The sequence below is a fragment of the Anas platyrhynchos genome, chromosome 5, assembly GCF_047663525.1.
Source record: "Anas platyrhynchos isolate ZD024472 breed Pekin duck chromosome 5, IASCAAS_PekinDuck_T2T, whole genome shotgun sequence".
Lineage (NCBI taxonomy): Eukaryota > Metazoa > Chordata > Aves > Anseriformes > Anatidae > Anas > Anas platyrhynchos.
This window is the reverse complement of record NC_092591.1, coordinates 52,437,891-52,461,764: the sequence shown is the minus strand read 5'-3', so window position 1 is coordinate 52,461,764 and position 23,874 is coordinate 52,437,891. Positions and strand designations below refer to the sequence as shown.

General features: G+C 52.7%; 1 protein-coding gene across 2 annotated transcripts in view; it reads left to right on the top strand.

Moving 5' to 3' along the window:
* Positions 1-22,425, top strand: part of ALX4 (ALX homeobox 4) — a 30,314-nt gene extending 7,889 nt beyond the window's left edge. For both annotated transcript variants that reach the window (XM_027458800.3, XM_027458799.3), the window contains 3 exons: positions 14,061-14,371; positions 17,935-18,063; positions 18,201-22,425. In XM_027458800.3, the coding sequence (XP_027314601.1) occupies positions 14,061-14,371; positions 17,935-18,063; positions 18,201-18,524 (764 nt within the window). In that variant the 3' untranslated portion in view covers positions 18,525-22,425. The remainder of the gene's footprint in view (positions 1-14,060; positions 14,372-17,934; positions 18,064-18,200) is intronic.
* Positions 22,426-23,874: the final 1,449 nt, after the last annotated feature.

Genomic DNA, 23,874 nt, shown 5'->3' with positions numbered 1-23,874 from the left:
GCAGGCATCTGCCTGGGGAAAATCAAAGAAACTTGTAATATCAAGTCTAGAAATGACTTGCTGTCGATTGCTATTGTGTTCAGGGAGATAGATAGGGCTTTGTGTGCAAACACCACTGCGTTAAAGAAGCACCTCACCAGTTCCTCCCTGCAGTGGAAATTGCCTCCTCGGGGCCTCAGATACTGTCTGCTTTGGTCAGGAGCGTTCATGCTGGTGTCAAGGGTAGGGTTCAGTTTCCAAAGAGGGAAGCAGGGAGCTGCATATTCTCCTGGTGCAAAAAGGATCAGATAACAACGGTGCTCACAGACAGCTAAGCTCCTCAGAAGCACTAGAAAGTGAAAGGAATTCACCCAAGAATGAAAACCAAACAAAGCAAAGTTGTACGCTTCAGTAAGTGAAGGGCAATGCGGGGACTTTCCTCAGAAGTGGTCAAAAACAACCTGGAAATGGCTCTCTGCAAGGATGGTGCCCAGAAGGATCTGAGGGGTCTTGAGGTGCTGGGAACCTCAGGACAGAAGATGTCACAAATCAGGGGAAACAGGAAGGTGTTGTTCTGCCTGAAACTTAATAGGATGCCTGATCCACAACAAGGGTTTCTGAAAGAATAGAAAACCATCTCAAAAAGCAAACCAAAGGATCACCAGGGTACCAGCCTGCTGGGTGTGGAGTTGGTCCAAGGCTGTCGGGGCAGCCACGCAGGACTTGGTCACACATAGGACTGTCTGTTTGCAGCACGTGTGCTCCATAACACAGGCAAGCATCATTTTTTTCCAGCCCAAGCAATGACACTTGAGAAAGGACCCCCAGGGAGGCCAGCACAAGTCCATTCCCACAGGGAAGAGAAGCCAGGTGGAGCTCAGCTCTGCAGCTCTTATCCACGAGGAGAGGCTGAGGCCGAACCCTGGGGCAGGGGGATGTGTCGTGGCCTGGGCTGTGGTGCTGGTGTCTGGGTCAGGAGGCCACGAGACCTTTTGGAGCACCGCGTGGTTCTCCTCCAGCCTCCCCTGGGATGGTGCATGCCCAGACCTCAGCCTGGAGCAGTCAGGAGCACAGCTGTGGCAAGGACCCATACCTGAGAGCTGAGAAGCTCTCTGTTATAGACATAACCTGGCTTATCAAGATTTGGTCTGAACCTTCGTAAGCAGATTGGAGCCAGATATCAGTCTGAGCTAGACAGGACACAGCCAAATGCTAGGAGGCAAGAGGAAGAAGAGACCCACCTAAATTGGCAGAGGACCTGCAGACATTTGGTGTTCCTCACGTCTCCAGATGCCAGTGAGGACTTCCAAGATAAATAGCCGATGGACCAATTGCTAGACGTTTAGGCAGATTGCGGAGCAAGAGGAGGCCAGAAACACTCCATGAAGCTGTGGGATTTATGGCGGAGCTTAAATACTGCGTTTCAGCCCTTCAGCGGGAGTCAGAAAGCTGCTACTGGAAGAGAGGGAAGCTGGATGCTTTAAGTCTTACGGAGTCCTGTGCTAGAGAGAAGAGTATTTTCACCCAGCTCATACCACTTCAAGCTGTTAGGAAAAGGAGCTTTTGCAGGGCAGAGAGCAATGGGGGATTGGCTACAACATCAAACGCGAGCACCGCGGCTGGGCTAAGAGTGGCTCTGGTGGGGAGGGGAGATGTCCACAGAGAGGCTTGCCATAAATACACGGCTAGTCAGGACAGAGCCTCGTACAGACCTGCTGAAAGGCCCGAACTCAGCTCAGGAAGCAGGGCTGCTTGGAGCTGCACGTGGTAAGCAGGGCGATGCTGGTGTTAAGTTAGGGCTGCAGCAAGGCTTTGTGGTGCCCAGGGGGAGATATTAAGTTGGTGTTCAGAGCAATCCTCTCCTCTCTGTAGCCTTTAAATAACTTGCTTTTGGGAAGGGTGCTTGTGTGGCTGATTCTGGGGAAAATCCTCGTTTCCTTGACCTTGTTGGCGAAAAGTGGTGCTCTTGGTTGAACGTCCCACTTGCCTCCATTTGGCAGTGGTCACTTCAGAGGGAGGGATCCATGGTGCTGTAGCAAGAGAGAGGTCACTGCATGTCCGTGCAATGTACAGGCACCACAGGTGCTCGTCGAGGTTATGCAGTAATTAATTGAAACTAGACGTAGACAACAGGGGAACCCAAACCAGAACAGGGTGAGAGGGAAGGCAGCGACTGGGGAAAACGGTCTCGTGGAGGAGAAATGCTAGCAGGAGACTGAGCCTCTGGGATCAGAAGTGATCTCAGCAAGGCTTTGTGTGCAGAGTGCTGAGGCTGGTGCCTGGTCAGTGAGCACCAGGGCCTTTCAACCCTTACAGATGTGGCTCATGTGAAAGAAGAAGGTTTGGGCAATGTTTGCAGTGCTTCCCTCAGGCAGGTCCCTGAGCTGTCTCTTTGAGCTTGCAGCCAGCTCCTGGACCTCATTCCTTGTCCTGGTTAGAAGAAAGGCTGTGCTGTGTAATATGGGAAATTATGCTAATCCAAGGATGCTTGTGCCTTGCCATTAATAGATAATATCTGGGATGTGCTGTGCTAGGTTCATTTTGGTTTCCACTGTGGATATCTGGAGGTGAAAATGGCTTTCATGTTAGAACAAGTCCATAGCAAACTACCACATGGGTCTCCCAACGCCAGTGTACGCTCGAGAGTTGAACAGAGCAGGAGCTGCGTGTCCCTCTGTGACAGCTGAGAACATCCCTGCACGTGGTGAACCTCTCTGGGGAAGTCCCCAGCATGAGGAAAGACAGCAGCCAGCTGGTCTCCCAGCCTTCACAGCCCTCATGGCACCAACCCTGCTGCTGGGGACTTATCTGTGGGCTTAAAAGGTGCTTCTTTCAAGAGGGGGAAAGCTGCAGGAGGAGGGTGGCAGAGTGGCCTCAGAGCTGAGGCAGTTTCTGCTGCACACAGCTGGGAACAGGCACGGTGCTGACACGAAACCAAAGGGAACTTGACCACAGGCTGACTCGATGCTGCAAAACTTGCTAGTGATGAATATGTGTGATCCTGTAGCGATTCGGTCCCTAGATACTTCCACTCAGCTGTTTAGTGTGGAGGTAAGCTCGTGGTCCTGACATTGCACGCAAACGTGCAGCATCCTTATTTTTTCCTTCCTTTCTCCCATCCTTATTTTCTCCTTCCTTTCTCCTTTCTTTGTGCTTATTTTCTCCTTTCTTTCACAGTCTGCAGAAATGAAAATGGTTCTGCCTCAGCCAGTAGATGCACATGTACAAGAGCAGGGTTCAAGTAGCTAACAGCATTCCTCAGAAAGGCTCCTGGTCTCAACACAGGGCATGATGGAAAGACGAGTCATTTGGCAAACGTCTGCTTTGGAATGTAGATTCCCTTCAGAGTAGCAGGGGAAAAGCTCTCTGGTCATGGTGGGAAAGCTGGAATTTAAAGGCGAAATATTGTATAGGAGACAGGGAAATAAAACAATGGGTGATGAGTATTCATGGGAGTTCATTATACCAGAAATACTAAAAAAAAAATATGAGTTTCTGAGGTTTTGCTATGATGTCAAAACCATTGGGCATCTTGAGGTTGTGTTCTTTCTTAGTCAGGGCAAGAGAGAACTGGTTTTGAGGAAAATGCAGACAGAGGGTGGAAAATTACTACAGGAAATGTGATGCATTTCTTGCATGGGCTACATTTCAAAAGTGGGTCCCCAAAGATGGGGAGAAACCCTACTGAGCACTGTCTCCTGGGGACCTCACTGCCATTCATTGCTGCTGATGTTGTTGGGTCTTTGCCTGAGATGGACCGTGCCAGACAATATTTGCTGGTAGCTATGGATTTCTTTAGAAAATGACCTGAATCTTACCCAAAAAGGAACCAAGAGGCTATGATAGCAACCGAGCTTCTAAGGCATGAATTTTTCACCATATTTGGGGGCCTAGACACAAGGAACATGCAGCATGGCAAAGGCTTTGAGGCCAAAGTATTTCGGCAGGTTTGTCAGATGCTAATAAATGCAATAGGAGCTGCCCAGCATTCCCGGCTGGCAGAGCAGGGAAAGCTTGGATGGTGCTGGGAGAGGTACTGGGCAAGTGTCTCGTGCTGGTGTAGATGTCCCTTTTTGTGCCATCTGGTCTCCTGGTGCTGCTCCTAAAGGTTTAGGTACCTCAGTGCATCTTGCACAGCACCAGAAACCTGGGAGTGGGTTCCCCGGATACCTCACAGGAGGATGACAAAAAGACTGGGGCTAATCCAGCCCTTGGTCTATTCTGGTTATTTTAGCGACTTTTAGAAAAGTACAAGGGGAAAGCACAGTCTGACTCCAGCTCTTCTCTTCAGGCATCAGGCAGGAGCCACAGCAGGCTCCCGGGAGCAGTTCCTGAACTCAGGCCATTTGTTACGCACCAGTTGGGTCTATTGGGACGCTGCAAGAGGCTCCATGTGGAGTGGGTCAGGCTTTTCTCGAGAAAAACAACTGCGAGTGTGGCCTGAGGCAAAATGCATGTTCTCTGAGGTAGGTTCACATGTGGAAACCTGGCTGCTCCCACATCCTGTGGAGATGGAGGGATGAGGAGCCCAAGGCAGATAAGGCACGGTGCGTCGCAGTGACCACGCACACGCGCCAGTGCGTGAGAGGAGAGTGGGCTCCCAGCCCAGGATGAGGGACCAGAGGGGCCCCGACAGTGAGAACACAACCATGAGTGTTGAGTCTGACAGAAATAATTTCCCTGCTTGGGGAAAACCAGGGAATGGCCTCGTTCAGCTCACAGATTTCGCTAAGACCAAAACGTTTGCTGAGATCTCCCTCTCAGGGGCTCCAGAGGAAGCTGCACCACTTTAGCCGCAGCTAAAGGCCCACAGCAGCATCTCACGGCATCTGAAATTGGCCCTATGAAAATGGCCCAGCAGGAAAATGTGGCACAAGTATGTAAATAGTTAAACTGATCTCTCTGATGCTCTTCATCCCTGCGTGTCTGTGCCAGGCCACCCCTTCCCTGGGCATCAGCCCTGCTCCACAGCCGCTGTTCTGCTGGCACAGCCATCTCCCGGGGGCAAGGGCCATTAAATAAGTAGAAAAGATGCTGGCTTCCCAATGTCCCCAGCTGGTGGTCATCTGTAGAGCTTCCTACCAGAGTACCCGAATACCCTAGCCCCTTTGCTGATGAGAAATGATGGAGCACTGAGGTTTTCTTTTCAGTTTAGCTCAAATCGTGTTCCTGACAAATTACCCTCACGCACGTTATCTCTCTCAGCTGTTGGTTATTTTACATGGGAGTTATTACAGGGGAGGGTTATTTATTTTGGTATGTCCTGCATGTCTTCACTTTGGAAAAGAGAGGATGGGAGCTACCTCCGCTCACGTGTCCCCAGACCCAGACAAGCCCCCGGGTGCTGGCAGGCCCAGCGAAGGGGCTCGATGACCCCTTCTTTGAGACACCATTTCCACTAAAGCCTTGTCTCTAAAGCCCTGGTTTGTTGCAATCTGCAGCCTCATAAGTGCAGTCACTGCAGGAATTGTGTAGTTTGGAGAACCACTATCTGTGTCTGACTGTGTATATGCAAGGCTTATGAAGAAAATCAGTAGCTGCAGCAATCACACGTTCCTGTACAGGCACGCTTGTTGCTTATGAATGCTGCAAAATTATGATGAAAATGTCCGGTCAGATAGCCAAGGAGACGTTGTGTGGGAAGCTGGGTTTCAGAGGGGAGGGAAGGAGAAAGCAACCCCCTGCAACCCCAGCAGCTCTCCTTGTAGACGTCAGCTCCTCGCCCAGCCAGAGAGCCAAGGATGCTCTGGGAAGCAGAGGCCAGTTGGTCCTGCTGGAAACTGAGGCAATCCCAGTCCACCCAGTACGTAGGGCTGTGCTCGGGATGGTGCTTGTGAGTGATCTTTGGTCAGCTCTTTGCACGTGCATGTCAATGTGTACAAGGGTCAGGAAGCCAAAAGGTGATCTGCCCTGCTGAGCTGAAGGTGGGTACATGGTGGACACATGGACTCCTTCCTGCCCCTGACTGTGCGAGCATCCCTGGCAGAAATAGGTTTCTGGGGCAAGTTCTCCTTTTCACGACTTCCTAAAAACAATTTCTGTAAATATTTGCTAATGTTTACTTGACATTTGCAGTCACTCATGTCAGTATGATCCTACCCTGGAATGTTAACTGGAAACAAACACAGAAGTGGGCACGAGCACCACTGATGTGAGTACAGTTTTTAATTTAGGCTGATTTTTCATGGTCATCGTCTTTCACGTAATCACCCGCTTCTGCTGAGAATTAGCGGTGCTCCAGGAGTTTCACTGTTTTTGAGATTCATGACTTTTTGTTCTCCATTCAGAAGTGTGTTACCAGAGTCCCTCTTGTTTGTGTCTACTGTCTGACACTTCCTACCAAAATCCTGCCTCCAGTTGCTTCTAACTTAATCAAAACTTCACAATTTGGGCTAAAAAGCTCCCATAGCTGTTGTTTGCCTGTGGCTGTTTTTATAATAGTAGTAGAACAGTTGTTGTTATTTTGTTGTGTGTTTTTGTTTTTAAGTTCATCTGAACCAATTAAGCTGTTTCCAAGAACGTAGCTAAAACCAAGCACATTTTTGTTTTTCCTCTGTCAGAAAAATCCGACAATGTCTTTTTTCAAAAGTTCTGGTGCTCAGTGCTGTGTAGCGAGTGTCAAACTTGTAGTGGAGCTGGCTTTTGGGTAGGAAATGTGCTTCCTGCCTTTCCTCTGAAAAACAGTCCAAGAACAAGCTTGAAGGAGCCGTGGCTCTCATTTGCTTAGTAGTGGCAGCTTTGATTTTCACACCTAAATACACTGAAAATTTGGCCTTTCTGTGACTCTGTGGCACTGCTGGGCAGGGTGTGGGTGCCGTGCAGTAGGTAAGAGTTGCCTCCACAGGCTGGACGATGAGTAGAAAACACAGAGTTGTTCACTGGGTGGAGCAGAGCTTCTGCTCTGATTTGCTCCCTTTTACCAGCCCCAGACAAAAGCTGTCCCCTGCCCAACAATTCTCTTGGCTCATGCAAACCTCTTTTTATTATTTTTTTTTTCCTGGTGACAATTAAAGACGTGAAGTAGTCCTCAAGTGAAATGAAATCCCCCCTCCCGGGGCCTGGGGCACGCAGTGTTCTGAATGCCTTGACATGAGCAGTTTACCCTCTGAGCAATTGGCGGCTCCCCTTTCACAAGTGAGAGCTCACTTTTGTTGAGACTTTCCTTGTTCAGCATTACCTAATGGATTTTTTTCCTTAATAACTGTCATTTGCCCTGCGTCTTGCTATTCTCAACCGAAAATGAAAAATGTCAGTTGCCGGCTGCAAATACTATTTCATTATTCATTTACCAAAGGAATCTCAGGCACATTCATCCCATTTCCTCTGAGTGCCTCATTATCAATAAACCTTTGCCTCGCTGCTTCTGTAAATCATTTTCATCCCTTTCCTTTGCGAGCCAAGTGCTTGGGCTTTTGCACAAGGCTCTCCTGGGAGCCATTGGCCAAGTCATGCAGTGTTGTTTCTACTCCTTGATCAGCTGGCAAAGCTTCATTGCAAAGAGATTACAGAGCTGCACACACATATGTATACATATATATGGATGAGAAGGCATTGCACTTGAACTGTGAAGCAAGCAGAGGAGAAACGGGGGAGAGTTTCAACCATCCTTCCCCTTCTCTCCTCTACCCCAAAACCCCAAACTGCACTGCTGGAGCATCACCGAAGTGCCTCGGCCATGGCACAAGCTCTCAGTGGTGAATGCTAATGTGGCACGGAGAGTCCGGCGCCAGGCTGGGGCAGGGGAGGAGCGGCTGGAGGGATCCTGCAGAGGCCAAGGGTTTATTAAACTTCACTTCAACCGGAGCTGAAATATGTTCCTCTAGCGCCGGGCAGCAGAGGTTAATGGAGTCCTTTTTGTAGATGTTTTATGACACTCTTTTGGGATGCATATAAAAAGACCGGGACTTTCAGAGTAATTTAACCAAATATTTGTTTAGACTGTGTAAGGAGCAATTGGAGTTTCCAGGCAGGTCAGACATCGATGGGTTTTCCTTTATTTCTTTTAATACCGGGGCCACCCCCCAGCCTGCAGGGGGTGCCTGCAGCACCGTCCCCATCCCCTGAGCCCCCAGCCAGGAGGTGTTCGGCAGCAGGTGAGGAGAGCTTTGGAGGCAACCAGCCTGCTGCTGCCAGCCTTGCTGTTATTTTGTCTTCGTCCTTGGTCAGCATGTTGCCGTTCTGGTTACACGCTGCTTTTCACTTCAGGTTGTGATTTTGCTGCCCTGTTCCTCTCCGCCAGCCGAGCAGATGCCCGCCCGCCTCCCAGCCCCGCTGACTCTGAACCGGTGGGTTTGGTAGCCAGAATCCTAATTTCTTCCTGGAGTGCTTACAAAAGCCTGGTGCTCGCAGCAACATTAGCAATTCCCAGACCTGGCTGGCCCCGAGTTTTGCGATGTGCAGTCAGAATGGAAATAAGTCCTAGCCGTGCTTCCAAGAACAGGCACACTTGGTAAAGGCTGAATGTTTTTCTTCCCTCATCTGTGCCTTTCTTTACTAATCAGCTGTATAAAGCTGAAGAACGGCAGAACTGTTTTGCTAAAGAGCCTGGCCCACACTTTGGCCCAAGGTTTAAGCTCAACCCTTTCTGCGGTTTGGTGAGGTTCAGCCAGCTTTGGGTGTTTTCTGTTTTGATTTCAGCTTTCCCATCACTCCTGCTTCCCAATTTCCAAGTGAAAGCGTCAGCACCCGAGTCCCCCAGTGACACACCATGCTCAGGAGGAGCCAGGACTGTCCTGCCCCAGCATCTTGCCCAGGCTCAGACCCAGTCAGCTGAGCTTCAGCAGTGTGTGGCTGCTGCCGCTGCAGGGTCACTTTCACAAAGCAGACAGACAGAAGGACACAAAGGCACAGACTGATGGAGTGGCTGATGGCGTGAGAGCTGTCCAGGCAGGCGCAGGCACATCTGATGGGGTGAATCACCTTAAACCATACCGTAGCCAGACCCAAGATGCAGGCTGGGTGGCTTTTGTTTTGGTTGGAGAGGCAAGTAGGACGTAGCACAATTATTTCCCAGGCATTTATTGCCCACAGTGGGCAATAAAAGTTTTAAAAAATCTAAAAATATGCTTCAAAATGCAATAGCTGACCCACTTTGGCTGTGAGACCTTCAAGCAGGACTTTGCACGTGGGCTGATACAATGAAGACCATCAGCATCCAAAGCGTGGAGCTAACTCTGTGGGACCCACTGGGGTCTGGCTTCCACCGAGCCACACGGGGGTGACTGTCACCTCTTGAAAAAACATCCTGTGTGCGTGGCAGAGCACATCCCCAGAGCACCGCGTTACCACTGCAGCTGCTGAGGACCGTCAGGTGTCAGAGAGGAGAGAGCCAGGTCACTGTGAAATTCATGGGTCCATCATTTTCTGTTCTTGCTCTTTTTCTGTGCTGTCTTCTGGCAGCCAGGAGGTGAGCTGCAGTTACGGCAGAGGCGTTTTTGTGCCTTCAGAATTTGCTGGTCAGCTCTTTCCTGGTGTTCAGATGAACGTGCCACATGAAGGAGGATTTGAGGCATAAACTGTGCCTTTTTGCTCTCGCCACAGCTTCCATTCAGAGCCTGCAGAACTGATTTGTTTATATAAAAGCCAGTTTTGTTAGCGTCCTTTAAATAGCATGAAAGGGGAGCGAGCAGCGCACGGTGCATTTGTAGTTGATGCTGAGCTCTCCCCAAGTAGCCACAGGCTGTGTGAATTCAGCTAATCAGAGAATAAAGCAATGCACGCCCTCAAAAGCAGATGTTTGTAGGGGGAAAAAAAAAAAAGAAAAAAAAAAAAAAAAAAAAAAAAAAAAAAGCGAAAGGAACAGCAACTTCCACAAACAAATAACACACACACAAGTGTTCCCAAGGACTGGCGGGATGTAAACTCCTCAGCAGCGTCAGGGCTGATGTTTATCAGGCTGTCTGTCCCCAAGTCCTCGCAGTGATTTACACAGCATCAGGCAGGCAGCCAGCCAGGGCTGAGGCAGTTTTGTCTCCCGGGGAAGCATCCCTGAGGCACGCAGGGTGCAGACAGAGCCTGGGGCTGAAGTCACATGCTGGCTGCATGGCCACCAGGAGGATGCAGACCCATCCGAGCTGTGTGGCGCCTTCGACACTGTCCCAAAACTGCCTTTCAGGAATAGGAGGTGGGTTAGAAGCCTTTCTGCTTTAGCATTGCTCCTGCTCTGCGGTCAGGAGCATCGCAGTAGGAGGTGGCCTTCTCTCCCACCCTTCCTTCTACAAGTCACCTTTTCTGTGGCAATTTGCTGTTTCTGTCCCTACGTCCCCGAGGTCGCCAGGCATTTCACAGCTTTTGGATCTGGGGGTTTTATCCTCCTGCAGCATGTCATGATGCACGCGGGCTGTGGAGCCGCAGCAGAGCAGCAGCTCCAGCAGCTTTGTTCGGGTGAGCGGAGATGGATGGTGGCCATGCACACGTCTGTGTTCACCCAGTGGTCTCCTGGACACAAGGGGAGCCAGTGCGTGCCGTGCCACCAGCAGAAGGGCTGCCAGAGTACGTTCCAGCCTCCCGTCAGGTTCTGCAGGATCAACCAAATGAGCTCCTCGGCAGGGATAAATGGACTCGCACACAGGGATCACCTCTGTTTCGGGCAAGCTCGAGGGAACTGCGGGCAGGCTGGTCACAAGGATCTGTGTTCATCCTCATCCAGAGGGGAAATGGAGATGCTCCAAGCAGTTTCCACTGAGCAGCAAGGCTGGCTGCAGCTGCCAGAACAATGGTTTCTTACATAGCCTTATACCTCTTGCATTGAAGAGATGAATGATGCTCAGTGTTACGCCTGGGCCCAAGCGAGAAGGTTTGATTAATTATCTGATCATTGCTAATAAAATCAGCAATGCCAGAGTCAGCCACAAAGTCCTGGGTCTTCTCTCCATCTTTAACTCTTCTTTCTATCTGCAGACCACAAGAGTGCTCGGTCCCTGAGTGGGAATAAACCTAAAGATTAATTCCTCCTTATGTCTAAAATCCAGCCGCTCCTTTTTATCCTATGTAACCCAAAATGTGGATTTTTTTTAATTTTTTTATTTTTTCAAATGATGGCCCTGTGCTGCCTGCTAGACTGCAATGACAGACAGGAGGCAGAAGGCTGCAACAGACAACTCGGGGGAAAAGCATAATAGCTTCAGCATGTGTTCAAGCACGATCCAAGGGCTGGGTAGGGTTACCGCGGCTGGCCAGGTCCTGGAGGTGTGCTGGCAGGACGGGTGCTGCAAGTCCTCCTTGGTAAGAGCTGCAGCGAGTGCTGGCCAAGCCATACCTAGGGAAAGCTTCAGCGCTGGTATTTAGGCATGGAAAAAGAGGCTGCCAAGGTGGGAAGCAGCCCTGTGCCTGTGGGTCTTGTGCTGGCCACGCAGCTCTCGTGCATCCTCGCAGAGCACGGGGCTGCCGGCACGGGGTCGGCCTCGGCTTGCAGGAGTCACGGTATGTGTTGTGCAAAGGAGATGTTGTGCCAAGCTGAGCCTGATGCTGCTTTGTGTACTCGAAACGTCCCACCCTCCCCTGCCGTGTGGATGCGCCAAGATGAATTCACTCTACATTAAATTTCACGGATAGGACCGTACACAGAGAAGGGTTTAACATCCTCACCCTCCCAAGACAGCACCCTTTAGATACACGCTGAGTCCAAACGTGGTGATGATGTGGTTGAAAGCCCAGTCCCTGCAGGACAGCGGGGTGCTGCCCAGCCACCTCGGCGGGCACCTGGCCACCACAGCACCCAAGTGATCAGCACGGCCTGGGTTTCTCAGCTGTCCTCCCTGTGGTTCCCAGCACAGACGTGGTGGCACCAGAAAGGCATTTCCCCTCTTGCAAGGATCCAAAAAGGAGCCGTGGCAGAGCAGCCCCATGCTGGGGACCCACGTGCCCAGCTGCCCCACGATATCCCTGCCCTTTGGCACCTGCTGTGGGGTGACTCGGGAAGGGCTCAGCAGTGCCAGCGGAGGTGAGCAGCCAGCAAATGTCCTCCTTCCACCGCCACGAGGGAGAGGGAAGCGGCCGTCAGCAGCGAAGGAGGCACCAAGCAGCCCGGTCGGGCTCGTAAGGGTGTAACGATGCTCACATTACCTCCTTGTCATGGAGCTCTTCACAACATGTAACTCAAGGTCTCTCCAGGTTTGATTGGAAACAGACACCCCAAACTTTGCATTGAAACTTTGAGGCCATCTCCAGTTACAGGAAGTCTGGGCATATCCATATGCAGATGTATGCAATTTGTTTCACTTCAGCGTTTAGCATGCCTGTTTGGAGGTCAGGGATCCCGTTCCTGGGGAATGAGCCTTACTCCTCGGGACGCTCAGCCCAGGGTGGATGCACGCCATCCCCGCCCTGTGCCACCATCCATGCTCGTGGCCTCCTCCTTCATCCCAGTGCAGAGCAGAGCAGGCCCAGAGCTTTGCTGTGCGCACAGGTACATGTGGAGGGTGATCTGCAGCTCTGCCATGACCACCTCAAGGATGAGGTGCTGCCCTGCTGCCTGCTGAGTCTGGCTGGAATTTGGGCAGGATCTCCCAGGGGCCTTCTGTGGACCCGTGTTGGTTTTTTTTCACCTTTTTTGAGATGATTTTCTTCCTGTGATTTTCTACACACAGAGCTCATGGTGTGGTAGGAGGCTGGGTGGGAAAGGGAAAGGGAAAGGGAAGGGAAGGGAAGGGAAGGGAAGGGAAGGGAAGGGAAGGGAAGGGAAGGGAAGGGAAGGGAAGGGAAGGGAAAAGGGAAGGGAAAAGGGAAGGGAAAAGGGAAAGGGAAAAGGAAAGGGAAAAAAAGGAAAAAAGGGAAAAGGAAAGGGAAAAGGAAAGGGAAAGGAAAGGAAAGGAGAGGAAAGGAAAGGAAAGGAGAGGAAAGGAAAGGAAAGGAGAGGAAAGGAAAGGAAAGGAAAGGAAAGGAAAGGAAAGGAAAGGAAAGGAAAGGAAAGGAAAGGAAAGGAAAGGAAAGGAAAGGAAAGGAAAGGAAAGGAAAGGAAAGGAAAGGAAAGGAAAGGAAAGGAAAGGAAAGGAAAGGAAAGGAAAGGAAAGGAAAGGAAAGGAAAGGAAAGGAAAGGAAAGGAAAGGAAAGGAAAGGAAAGGAAAGGAAAGGAAAGGAAAGGAGAACAGGGAAAATTTCATGGAATACTTCATTACTCCATCTCTGCTGTCTCTCATAGGCAGTTGCTACAGACTTTCTAGAGCTGTCTTATGATTGTCTTATGATTGCCGTGGAAAATAATAAATTTCATTGCCGTAGCAGGTGACTTACTCAGGTCCCAGTGCCCAGGGTGCATAAATTGTGACAAATCCTCTTAGGGACCAATGCAGAGAGTTGAAATAGATGGGATAAGGCTTGCTTGAGCTCTTCAAAAGTCTGAGAGACCAGAGTTAGAAAACACAAGTCCTTCTGAAAACACAGTGGTGTGGTAGTGGCAAATATCTTCCTCCTCATTTCTAGTGCCAGTCCAAGCCCTGGCCGGGACTCCTCTGCTCTAACTTGGCAATTTCTTTCTCAAATCCTTCAATTCTTATCCTCCCATGTTTAACTTTGTGCCTCCCTGCCCTTGTGCCTGAGTGACGGCCACGTTTCATCCTTCCCCTTTCTGTCAAATTGCCTCGACGCAGCCTTTCAGCTGCGAGGGCACGGGCACGCAGCCCTCCTCTCAGATCCACTCCTTCACAAAGCTGTGACAGAGCTGTTCAGCAAAACTACATGTAAATAATGAATGATTTATCCCCAATGTCATAACTGGGGATGAGTGCTGGAAAAAACGGTGATTTCCAAAGATATTGGCAAAGATGTCCGGGTTAGCATGAATGACCTTGGAGATGACAGCGCAGAAGACTCCCAAGGGAAAGCTCCCTGTCGGGCTATCATTAGATGGTGGGGCTGTTTCTTAGAAAGGCTGATCCTGGACTTAGAGCATTTGAAAATAGACTAACGTGAAATAAATGTAAAAGAAAAAAAAAAAAGGTTCCTGTTTTTCCTGTTCCTCCTGACTGTCACCACCTTGGTGTCTCTCTTAAAGGCCTGTTGAGCTGTAGAAGCTCCTGGTTGAACCAAAGAACTGACCATAAGATTTATGCCCATCTCCTTTTCTCTCTCCTTTCCCCAAACAGGTAAAGAGAGCGGCCTGGGAGAGGCCGACTTGCAGCCAAGCGCCGACCCTTCGGGCATGGACAGCAGCTACCTCAGCGTGAAGGAGGCCGGGGTGAAAGTCCCCCAGGACAGGGCCAGCACGGACCTCCCCAGCCCCATGGACAAGGCGGACTCGGAGAGCAACAAGGGCAAAAAGCGGAGGAACCGCACCACCTTCACCAGCTACCAGCTGGAGGAGCTGGAGAAGGTCTTCCAGAAGACCCACTACCCGGACGTCTACGCCAGGGAGCAGCTAGCCATGAGGACAGACCTCACCGAGGCTCGAGTGCAGGTAACGGGGATGCAGTCAGCTATTTATTTCGGCTGCTGGGCACAGCCCTGCATTTTCTGGGGACACGTCACAAGTGTTGGAGGGCATGGGGCGACAGCACAGGATACCAACTCCTATTGTAAGGACCAAGCTGAGCCAGAGCAGGCTGTCCTCCCCGGCCAGCCTGGTTTCCCCCAGGAGTTACAGGCAAGATCGGGCACAGAGCCCAGGCAGGGAAGTGGCAGCTCTGGGTTTATCCAACAGAAGTGGTGAAATAGCAGCTGGCGATGCCCGGAGCAGTGTGTGTGCCAGCACCAGGCACAGCATGGCCATGCCACGTGTGAATGGGGTGGTGGCATCCTGCCTGCCCCCTCCACCCCCAGGAGAGACCCCTGCTATGCATGCTGCTGCTAGGACGCTGAAACCAACCTGCAGAGGTGTGCAGTGGGCATTGCTTTCGTGTAGCTCCCGCACAGTGCACTTATCCTGTGCCTTTCTCCTCCTCTTCAATGTTTTGGGCTGCAGAGACCCAGTAAGGGCTCCTGCTTGGCAGCCTGAGCTTCTCGAGCCCAGCCAGGGCTGCCACAGCTTTTTTTGGTGGTGGTTAAGGCAGGGCAGGGAGATAAGGATGGCTGAGGCTGGCAAAAGAAGAGGAAAGGCATGAGGAAGCCTTATGGGCTTCCTTCTGTGTCCAGGCAGCACCATCCCTCACCAGCAGCATCAGCTTCAGAGCCCTGGGCAGGGGAGGGATGGGATGGGATGGGATGGCATGGCATGGCATGGCATGGCATGGCATGGCATGGCATGGCAAGGCATGGCATGAGGCTTCACAGCCAGGGAACACGACCCCTCATCCAGCCCCCTTCAGAGCCGGCCTTATGATTGCTGGGTCTCTTAATGAAATCTTGTCAGCGGTGCCCCTGTGATGCGGCGGGGGCTTGAAAGCGAGAGGGAAATGTCAAACTTGGCTGTAGTGAAATCACCGCCTTGGAAAAAAAAAAAAGAAAAAAGAAAAAAAGAAAAGAAAAAAAAAAAGCAAAGCAAAGCAAGAAGTAATATATCTTGATCCCTTTTCCCCCATAAAACCCTGGGAGGCTGGTGGAAGGAGCGGAAAGACTGAGCTAAGCCTGCAGGAAATTAAACATGAAATGAAAACAAGCTCAAGTTATTCAATTCTCTCATCCCAGGCTCCAATTTCCCATTCCAGGCCACTGATAAAATGGTGTCCAGTTTCAGTGCTCAAGGATGAATTCTGGCTCTGTTCTTGCAAAGGGCTGGTGGCCATCTCCAGGAAGAGGGGAGACGGCCTGGCCGTCAGCAGGGGGACGGTCCTGGAGGCAGGCAGACAGACAGACAGACAGACCCAGCGGAGGGAGGAGGAAGCAGGGATGGGGAGAGATGGCTCTGCAAGGGGGCGAGCAGCCAGGAGGGAGAGGAGCTTGCTTTCATGCTGGGGAAGGACCGAAGCGATGGTGCAGCCCCTGAGTGGTCCCCAGCGATGGCCAGGGGTGGTGGGGGACAGCAGGGGGACAGGGGGCAGGAGCTGTGCAATATGTTTCGCACCCTCCCCAGCCCCGCCGCCCCCCGCGGCATGTCGGAGGCGCGTGCATATGGATGTAGGCACCAGCATATGGCCGCCTGTTTATGGAGACATGAAACATTCTCAGTTCTGTAGGTTTTTATAGGGCCGATTTGGTACATCGGCGCTTATCAAAGCCCTGTCTGCAGGAGTCAGATCCACGCCATTCGCCTGCGCTGCTGCCCTAATCCTCAGTGGGGGGAAAGCCCACGGTCCCCAAAATGAGACCCCCTGCCTGGCTGCCCCACGTGCCACAACCCCAATGGGCACGTCCCACACAGGTGGCACCTCGGCTGAAGGTAACAGAAAATGCACGCTTGTTGCTCCTTCAGATGTCCTTTAAAAAAAAACAAACAGGTGTCTTCTGAGAGCGAGGGAGCCAGGAACACATCTCTGGGTCTCGGTGGATGTCTGTGCATCACCCACTGCCCTGCTCGCAGTTTCCCTCGAAGCACCACCTCTCAGTGCCACAGCCACCAGCACCTCCACTGAAGATGCTTGGGCCTGCCAGCTTAGGCCACTTTGCTCTGCCACCACAACACCCAAAGCAAAAAGGCAGGGGCTGGGGGGATGCAGGGCAGTGCAGGTGAGCAGCTCGCCAGGCAGGGATGCCGGCATGTGCCCGGCATATGTGTGCCCCGGCACGGTGCCCGGCAGCTCCCTACCTGCTCCGCGCCCCTCTGAGCACAGCGGGGCCTCCGCCGCCCCGCGCGGAGCCAGGTCAGCACCGCGGGCTTTGAATCTGCAGATCAAAGCGGCGTGAGCCCGGCCAGCCCTGGGACTGGCCTGCAGCTGGGCTGGAGTGGCCGTGCCAAGAGGAGGGAGAAGAAAAGCAGACGGACGCCTGGGGCACCCGGCCTGCTGCAGTCGGACGCTTCTCATGCGCGGCGTGGGATGATGCTGGGAGCCTTCTGCTGGTTTCGCTGCACCCTCTGGAAATCCTCGTAGGATGGAAGTTGTGCCATAAGAAAGCCTCGTGTAGCACTAATCCTTGCGCTGATTTCTTCCCTGACAAGTTTCTGGCTTGCCCCACTGCCCTCTGAGGACAGGGGCATCCCAAAAGGGGCTCCCGTTTCTGCAGCAGCCCGTGAAGCCCTGGCTGAGCACTGGCATCACCACGCTGAGCTGCGGCTCGCAGGGCCCCCCTCCACCCCCTGGTCACCGTGCAAAACTCGAAGCAGAAGCTCCCGGACCGCTCCTTTCATGCGCTGGCGTGACCTGCACAACCCAGCCCCTGGTGATCGCACGCATCGCTCAGTGCCTTCAAAGCAGCGCGTGATTGATGTGTTTCCCTGACTCACAGGCTTCAAGAGGCTTTGAAGACACTGGGCCAGGCTCTGATCTCTCTTATGCTGATGCAAATCAGGAGCAATGCTGCTGACAACAGTGCAATAATCCACACTGATGTCAAGCCAGTAAAAATAAGAGCAGAAACAGCGTTTTGGTCTTTCTGCTGCCTCGAAGGCATCTGAGCAGCACCGCGAAGCGGAGAGCTACAAACCCCACAAAGCAAATTAGGTGCAAAGCAGGGCACGTGAAATGCTATAGAAGTGCACTTGTCATTTCCCAGCGCCAAGAAGAGAAGGGATGCTGCACTTTTAAAAAATAATAATAATAAAATTAAAAAAAAAAAATTAAGAAAAGCAAGATGGAGAGCTCAGTGGGAAATACAAGCTCTCAGCCGATGGCATCATCACAGCCAGGGCTGAGCCTGGGGAAAGCCCCAGTGCTGTCGGTTCCAGTCTGGCACCAGCACTCCCAGATGAATTTGCACTTCTTGTGCTGGCTGGCACCGTGAGCACTGCTGGCAGCAGCCAGATGTGGGGAAAAGCAGGCAGCGGGATGCAGGAGCCATTGGTGGCCCCAGCCAGGCCCTGGTGTCCAAAGCTGGGCTCCAAATTTTGCCTGGGTGCTCCCAGCCTGGAGCACAGGACAGTCCCAGCCCTGCCAGAGAAGCTCCATGTGTCCCCTTGCTCACAGCCCCGTGTCCCCCTCTTGCCCCCAGGTGTGGTTCCAGAACCGGCGAGCGAAATGGCGCAAGCGGGAGCGGTTCGGCCAGATGCAGCAGGTCCGGACCCACTTCTCCACCGCCTACGAGCTGCCCCTGCTCACCCGCGCTGAGAACTACGCCCAGGTGAGTGCGTGCCCTGCCCCGCTCCCTCTGCCCGTCTGCCCATTGCTGTTTCTGCTCCAAGCCACGCTTCGCTCACCCGGGGGATATGTGGCGCTCTGTCCCCAAGCCCTGACGCTCCTTTCCTCCCCTCCCCGCAGATCCAGAACCCCTCCTGGATCGGCAACAACGGCGCCGCCTCCCCCGTGCCCGCCTGCGTCGTCCCCTGCGAGCCGGTGCCCTCCTGCATGTCCCCCCACGCTCATCCCCACGCAGCCGGCGGCGTCTCCGACTTCCTCGGCGTCTCCGGCGCTGGCGGCCACGTGGGCCAGACGCACGTGGGCGGCCTCTTCGGCACGGCCGGCATCGGCCCCGGCCTCAATGGCTACGAGCTGAACAGCGAGCCGGACCGCAAGACCTCCAGCATCGCTGCCCTGCGGATGAAGGCGAAGGAGCACAGCGCCGCGATCTCCTGGGCGACATGACAGGGCTGCGGCCCAGCGCCTCGGGACACCGCCAGAGCCGGCGGGGACAGCCGGACAGAGCCGAGCCGCCCGCCGGGACTCCTCCAGCCCGCCCTTGCCTCCTCGGGGATGTGAACGCAGCACTTTTAGCTACCCTAGGTGTATAAAGGACGTTGTGTGTGAACGTAAGTGGCGTGTTCCCAGCACGGACACGGGCAGCTCCCGGCGGTCAGGCTGGGGGAAGGTGGGGGGCACCGCGCCCGCCGCCACCCGGTCTGGGGGTGTCCCCTGCCACCGCCACCTCCCCAGGAACCTGGGCGCCTCTTCTCCCCGCTCCTTTCTCTGCCTTTCTGGAGAGCAAGAGCCCGCCGGCATCCCCAGCGGCTTGCCCCATCCCACCCCACACACACAGCCCTTCCCCTCCTGATCTGCCAGCAGCGAGGCTCAGATCTCATCTGCCCCGGGCAGGGGACAAGACGGGGCTTTGGCACCAGCAAAGAGACACTTCTCAGGCTGCTCCCGTCCTCTTCGCGGGAGCCACGACTTCCCACAGCCGAACAGGGCTGGGAGAACACCAAGGGCTAGCAAGGAGCCATGGAGGCACGTGAAGGGGATGCCCCTGCCAGCAGGCACGGTGCCACCACGCCGCCGGTCCTTGCCGGCTCTCTGGCCACCCAGCCGGAAAAGTGCCCAGGAGGTGACAGCTGCCTGGCACCGCCGGCAGCCCTGCAGAAGGTGACACCCCCACGGGCACCTGGGGTTTGCTCTGTGATGGTCGTGGCCGTTGTGGTGCAAGGAGGGGCAGCAAAACCTTTCCCCTGGCTTTTACTGGGTCAGGAATCAGGTCCCCAGAGACCCCGCTGAGGAACAGCTCAAGCAGCAGTACACAGGGCAGTGAGGGCATCGAAATCCTCGTCCACCCAGTCCTGGGGTCAGCCACGTGTGACAGCCACCCGTCCCATCACTCCCACACCCCGGGACCCAGCACCAGCCCGCGGGGAGACACCGCAGCTCGCCTGGTTTGTCCCAGCCACCATCCCTCCCGTTATCCCGCCCTCGGTTTTCTCCCCGAGTGCTCCCAGCAGTTAAGCAAGGTTTCCTTTGCAAGGCTAAATTGTTCCCCAGCTGCCCGGTGGTCTCACAGTGCCAGGAATTATTTGCCTTGCTGAATGTCACCCAGACACCAGCACCCACACCACACGGCTGTGCACACCGAGCTTGAGCTTAATCAGCGAGGGAACTGTAGGGTTTTGCTCCCATTTGTCCCCTTGTCCTCCCTCCCTGTGCTCGGTACTGGGAGATCCCGTGGCGCTGTGTCCAGGGATACTCAGTGGTCCTGGAAAAGGCTCCAAATAGGCTACAACCAAATGTCAGGGCTCAGGTTAACTGCATACCATATAAAAATATTTCTACAGTGCCTAGGCATTGTTGTACCCCACATAAATGATGCATCAGTGCTAGATCAAATGTAACACATATTTATTGGAATACAAAAAGATCGGCAGTGCTGTTTCTTTTCTCTCTAAAAATGCTAAGAGATGCCTGGCTTGGTGCTCACCAGGAACCACCACGAAGTTAAGCAGACTACGCCTATGACCTGGGCTTTTCCCATCCGAAGCAAACAAGACTTATGTCCCAGCCTAAACAGTCAGCTAAGTAATCGGGCTAAAAAAGTGTTTCAGGTGCTAAAGATGATACTGATCGCATGGGATCACCCGTAGCAGCTCACGGGACAGAGTGCTGCATCCCCTGACTCCTTGGAGAGGGCAGCCTCCTGGCAGCGCTGCCAGCCTTAACAGAACCCCTGCTTTCTTACCTTAAAAAACACGTTGTCTTCCATCTATCCTGAGCACTGCCACGCGTGCCCAGCCCTGAGCTTGGCGGGGTGCTCCAGGAGCAGGGAGCACCGCTGCCCAGCGTGCCAGCACAGCCCCCCTGTGCCCACGGGTCAGCCCGGGTGGCTCGAGCAGCAAAAGCCTCGGGCAGCAGTTTTTGAGCTGCGTGCATCTGTATTTACATGCATTTTTTAATTAATTTAAAAGTTTTTTTTTTTTTTTTTTTTTTTTTTTTAATATAGCTGTTAAATTAACAAGAAAAGCTGTATAAATATATATATATATACTTATATATATATATATATGTGTGTATCTTAACCTAGCCAGCCTGCGGCTACTGCATTTCCTAAGGGTCACAGGGTCAGTGCTGTTCTTGCAATCTCCGAGCTACCACGATGATGCCTTTTTTATTATTATTATTTTAATACCTTTCGACTCTATTTATGACTTTCTTCTCTATTTATTTCTTATTTAGTATTTTACTCCTGTCCACTCACAGAGCCACAGTCCCCTGGCTTGGATTTAAATGCCTTGGAAGCTGCGAGCTTCGTCCCCAGCCACCACCAAAACGCCCCACGAGCCCCCGGCCGCCCCGTGGTGGCATCCTCTGCGGGTGCAGTGCCTGCAGCCCGGGCCAGGCTCCTGTCTGGGCACCCTCTCCAGTCTTACAGAGGTAGCAAAGCACTCTTCTGAGCGGCCCAACCACGCAGCAGGTTCCCTGCCAGGGGACTGCCTGGGTTTAGAAATGCGAGGGATGTCCCAGAGGTTGGAGACGAGGAGTAGGCAAGTGGGGAGAGCACCAGCTGCCAAGCGCCCAGAGCATCATTTAGTTTGCCATAGCTCCCTCTACCCCCATGCCCATCCCTACAAAGCCCTTTTCTTCCCCAAACACCTCCTGCTACCCAGGCAGGGTACTGGGTGCCGCAGTGCCCCGGCTCCGAGGGCTGCTGTCACCACGAGTCCAAGAGCAGTGGGGCAAGGCAGCGGCCGGGCTGTCCCCCCGGGGACATTTCCCACCACCAGCACGGCCCAGTGCTGCTCCCATCTGTACTGGGGCACATCTGGCCCAAGGCACAGGTAGCGTGGCAAGGCCACCAGCACTCACGACACGGCAGAGCTGCTGGACACGTAGTGTCCCCTGCACGCGGGGAGGCGAGGGGTTCCTCCGGTGGTGAGGGTATTTTGGGGAGGGGAGGCCAGTTTCCCTGCTCCACAGAGCACACCCAGGCTCGGCAGCGTGTCGTAAAACACTCTCCAAACAAACAAAGCCAAAAAGGTAGTTTCCTGGAAAAAAAAAAAGAAAAAAAGAAAAAAAAAAGGGTTTGAAAAATAATCAGGCAGATGCAGAGCCCCATGTTTATTTTGCTGCTCTGACTGACACAGCAAAAAGCAAACAGACCAAATTAGAAATTAAACCCAAATGGGAACGGGGGCCGAATCGAGCTGGAAGTCGTCCCCAGCCCTTTTCGGCTCGGGGAAGGGTCCTGGGAGGAGGCAGGGCGCAGCCTGGCTCCCTGCTCGCTCCTTGCTGGTAACGCGACGCCCCGCTCCCCCACATAGCTAGGTAGGTAGGTAGAGCTAGGACTTTTGTACTACTGATTTTGAAGGACAGTTTTCAATGTGTAATAATATATCGGTTTAGGTGTGCAGTGTTTGAAAGAGAGACTGGGAGAAAGGAAGAAAACAAACCTCAATCAATATTATTGTTTTTCGTTGTAAAATATTGTAACCTTGTATAAACGCAAACTTTTTTTTTTTTTTTTTCTTTAGCTTAAAGGCCTGGGGTAGAACATATTAAAAAAATAAAAAAGGTTGAAAAAGTTCAGGAAAAAAAAGAATAAAAAAAAATCATTAAAACTGTTGCCATTGTGAGGTTTGTGCCATGCGATGTTAATGCCTATGCAGCCATGTATCACCAGTTAATTACAGTGGAATATTAAAAAAAAAAAAGAAGAAACAGCCTTGCAGCTTGGTCCTTTCCATGTTTTTTCAAAGTAAGTTATTGCACTTGCAGCAGCTTTTTTTTTTGGGGGGGGGGTGAGGGCTGGAATTTCTGGGCACCAATTTTTATTTTTTCCTTTTTTTTTTTTAAAAAGGAGTGAAATTGCTGGGAAAGCCCCCGCTTCCGAGGCCCCCTGGCTGAGGAGATACAAACACTGTTGTTGTTGTTTTGCTTTGCAATAAACTCCTTCTCTTCTCCGCTCTCAACTGGGATCTGTCTGTTTTGTTCCTGACTCATGACAGATGAAATGCGATCAGAGGGGCCTCCAAAATCTCACGTTAATTGAAGTTGGCAAAAAATACTAACAGTGCCCTTTTGAACTGCTGACACAGTGCAGAATGGATTAGCCGGGGGTAGATTAACAACAGGTGGCAGCTCACGGGCCCGCTGCCTCTGCCCCTACAGAGCCGGCCAGCAGCCCCGCAGCCAGCACGGGGACACGCGGGGCCGTGGGGCTGAGCCCTTTGGGTTTTGCTTCCCCCAACGCCGAGGCGAGGGCTTGGCTGAACCCCAGGGCTCCCTGTGCACGTCCCTTCCCTCCCCGTGTCCCTCACCTTCCCGTGGCTTGGCCGGCAGCACCAGCTCGCTTCAGCTGCGGCGTGGCTGTTTTCCATCTCGCAGGGAAAAGGAGAATGCAGGTGCTGCTGCGAGCTTATCCATCCCTCTCACTTGCAGAAGAAAAATTCCTTCCCTCCCCAAGCACTCGGAGCCAGATTCTCCAGATGTTGGCGAAGCTCTGCCTATTGAGAGCCTGAAGCCAGCGTCGGTAACATCCCGGTGGGATGGGTTTACATCAGAAATCGCTCCTGGCCCGAGCATCGCCAAAGAGCTGAACAGCCTCTCTCTAAACTCCAGCGAGCGGCAGGACCCAGATGAGAAACGTGCCACTTCTGTCACAGCTACGCTTTCCCATCAGTATTACGGGAGTTGTTTAGAGCAGACGGAAACGTTTCTCACCGGGAGATGTGCCTACAGCACCTAGCTTAACATCTTCCTTCTCCGCTGGCAAAGGCGACCTGCAGGCAGGGCAAAGTTCAGGCAGTTTTAATGAAAAACAATTTTTCCCTCCTGTAAACTAAACAGATTTGCCTTTTTTTTCTTCCTCTTTTTAAAGGCGGGTTATTAACCTTTAAGCAGATGGATGTACAGTAATCTTCTCGCTGGCAAGGAAGGTAACAGCCACGCAAGGTGCATCTGCTTAGGGCCAGATGGAGGCCACATGGAAAGGTGTTGCATTTAATCTGAGACAAACAAGTGTTTATTATTTGTGAAAGGATCTTCCACTTTCTCCTGCTTTTCAGTTCGTAACTTACTCACGGGGCAGGGACAGATGCTCCGAGTTAGCGATCTGCTCCTTTTGCCGCGGCCCTGCTGAATTCCTGGATCTCATTTTACAGCGCTTTCTGCTCCCAGCCTTCTCCCCCGCCCGCCTTTGTATGAAGTGTGGCAAATGGGGGATTGTTCCCCACCGGCCCTCGGCCAGAGGCACCCAGCACTGCCTGTGCCTAGCAGGCAGCTGGGACTTGGCCCTCTC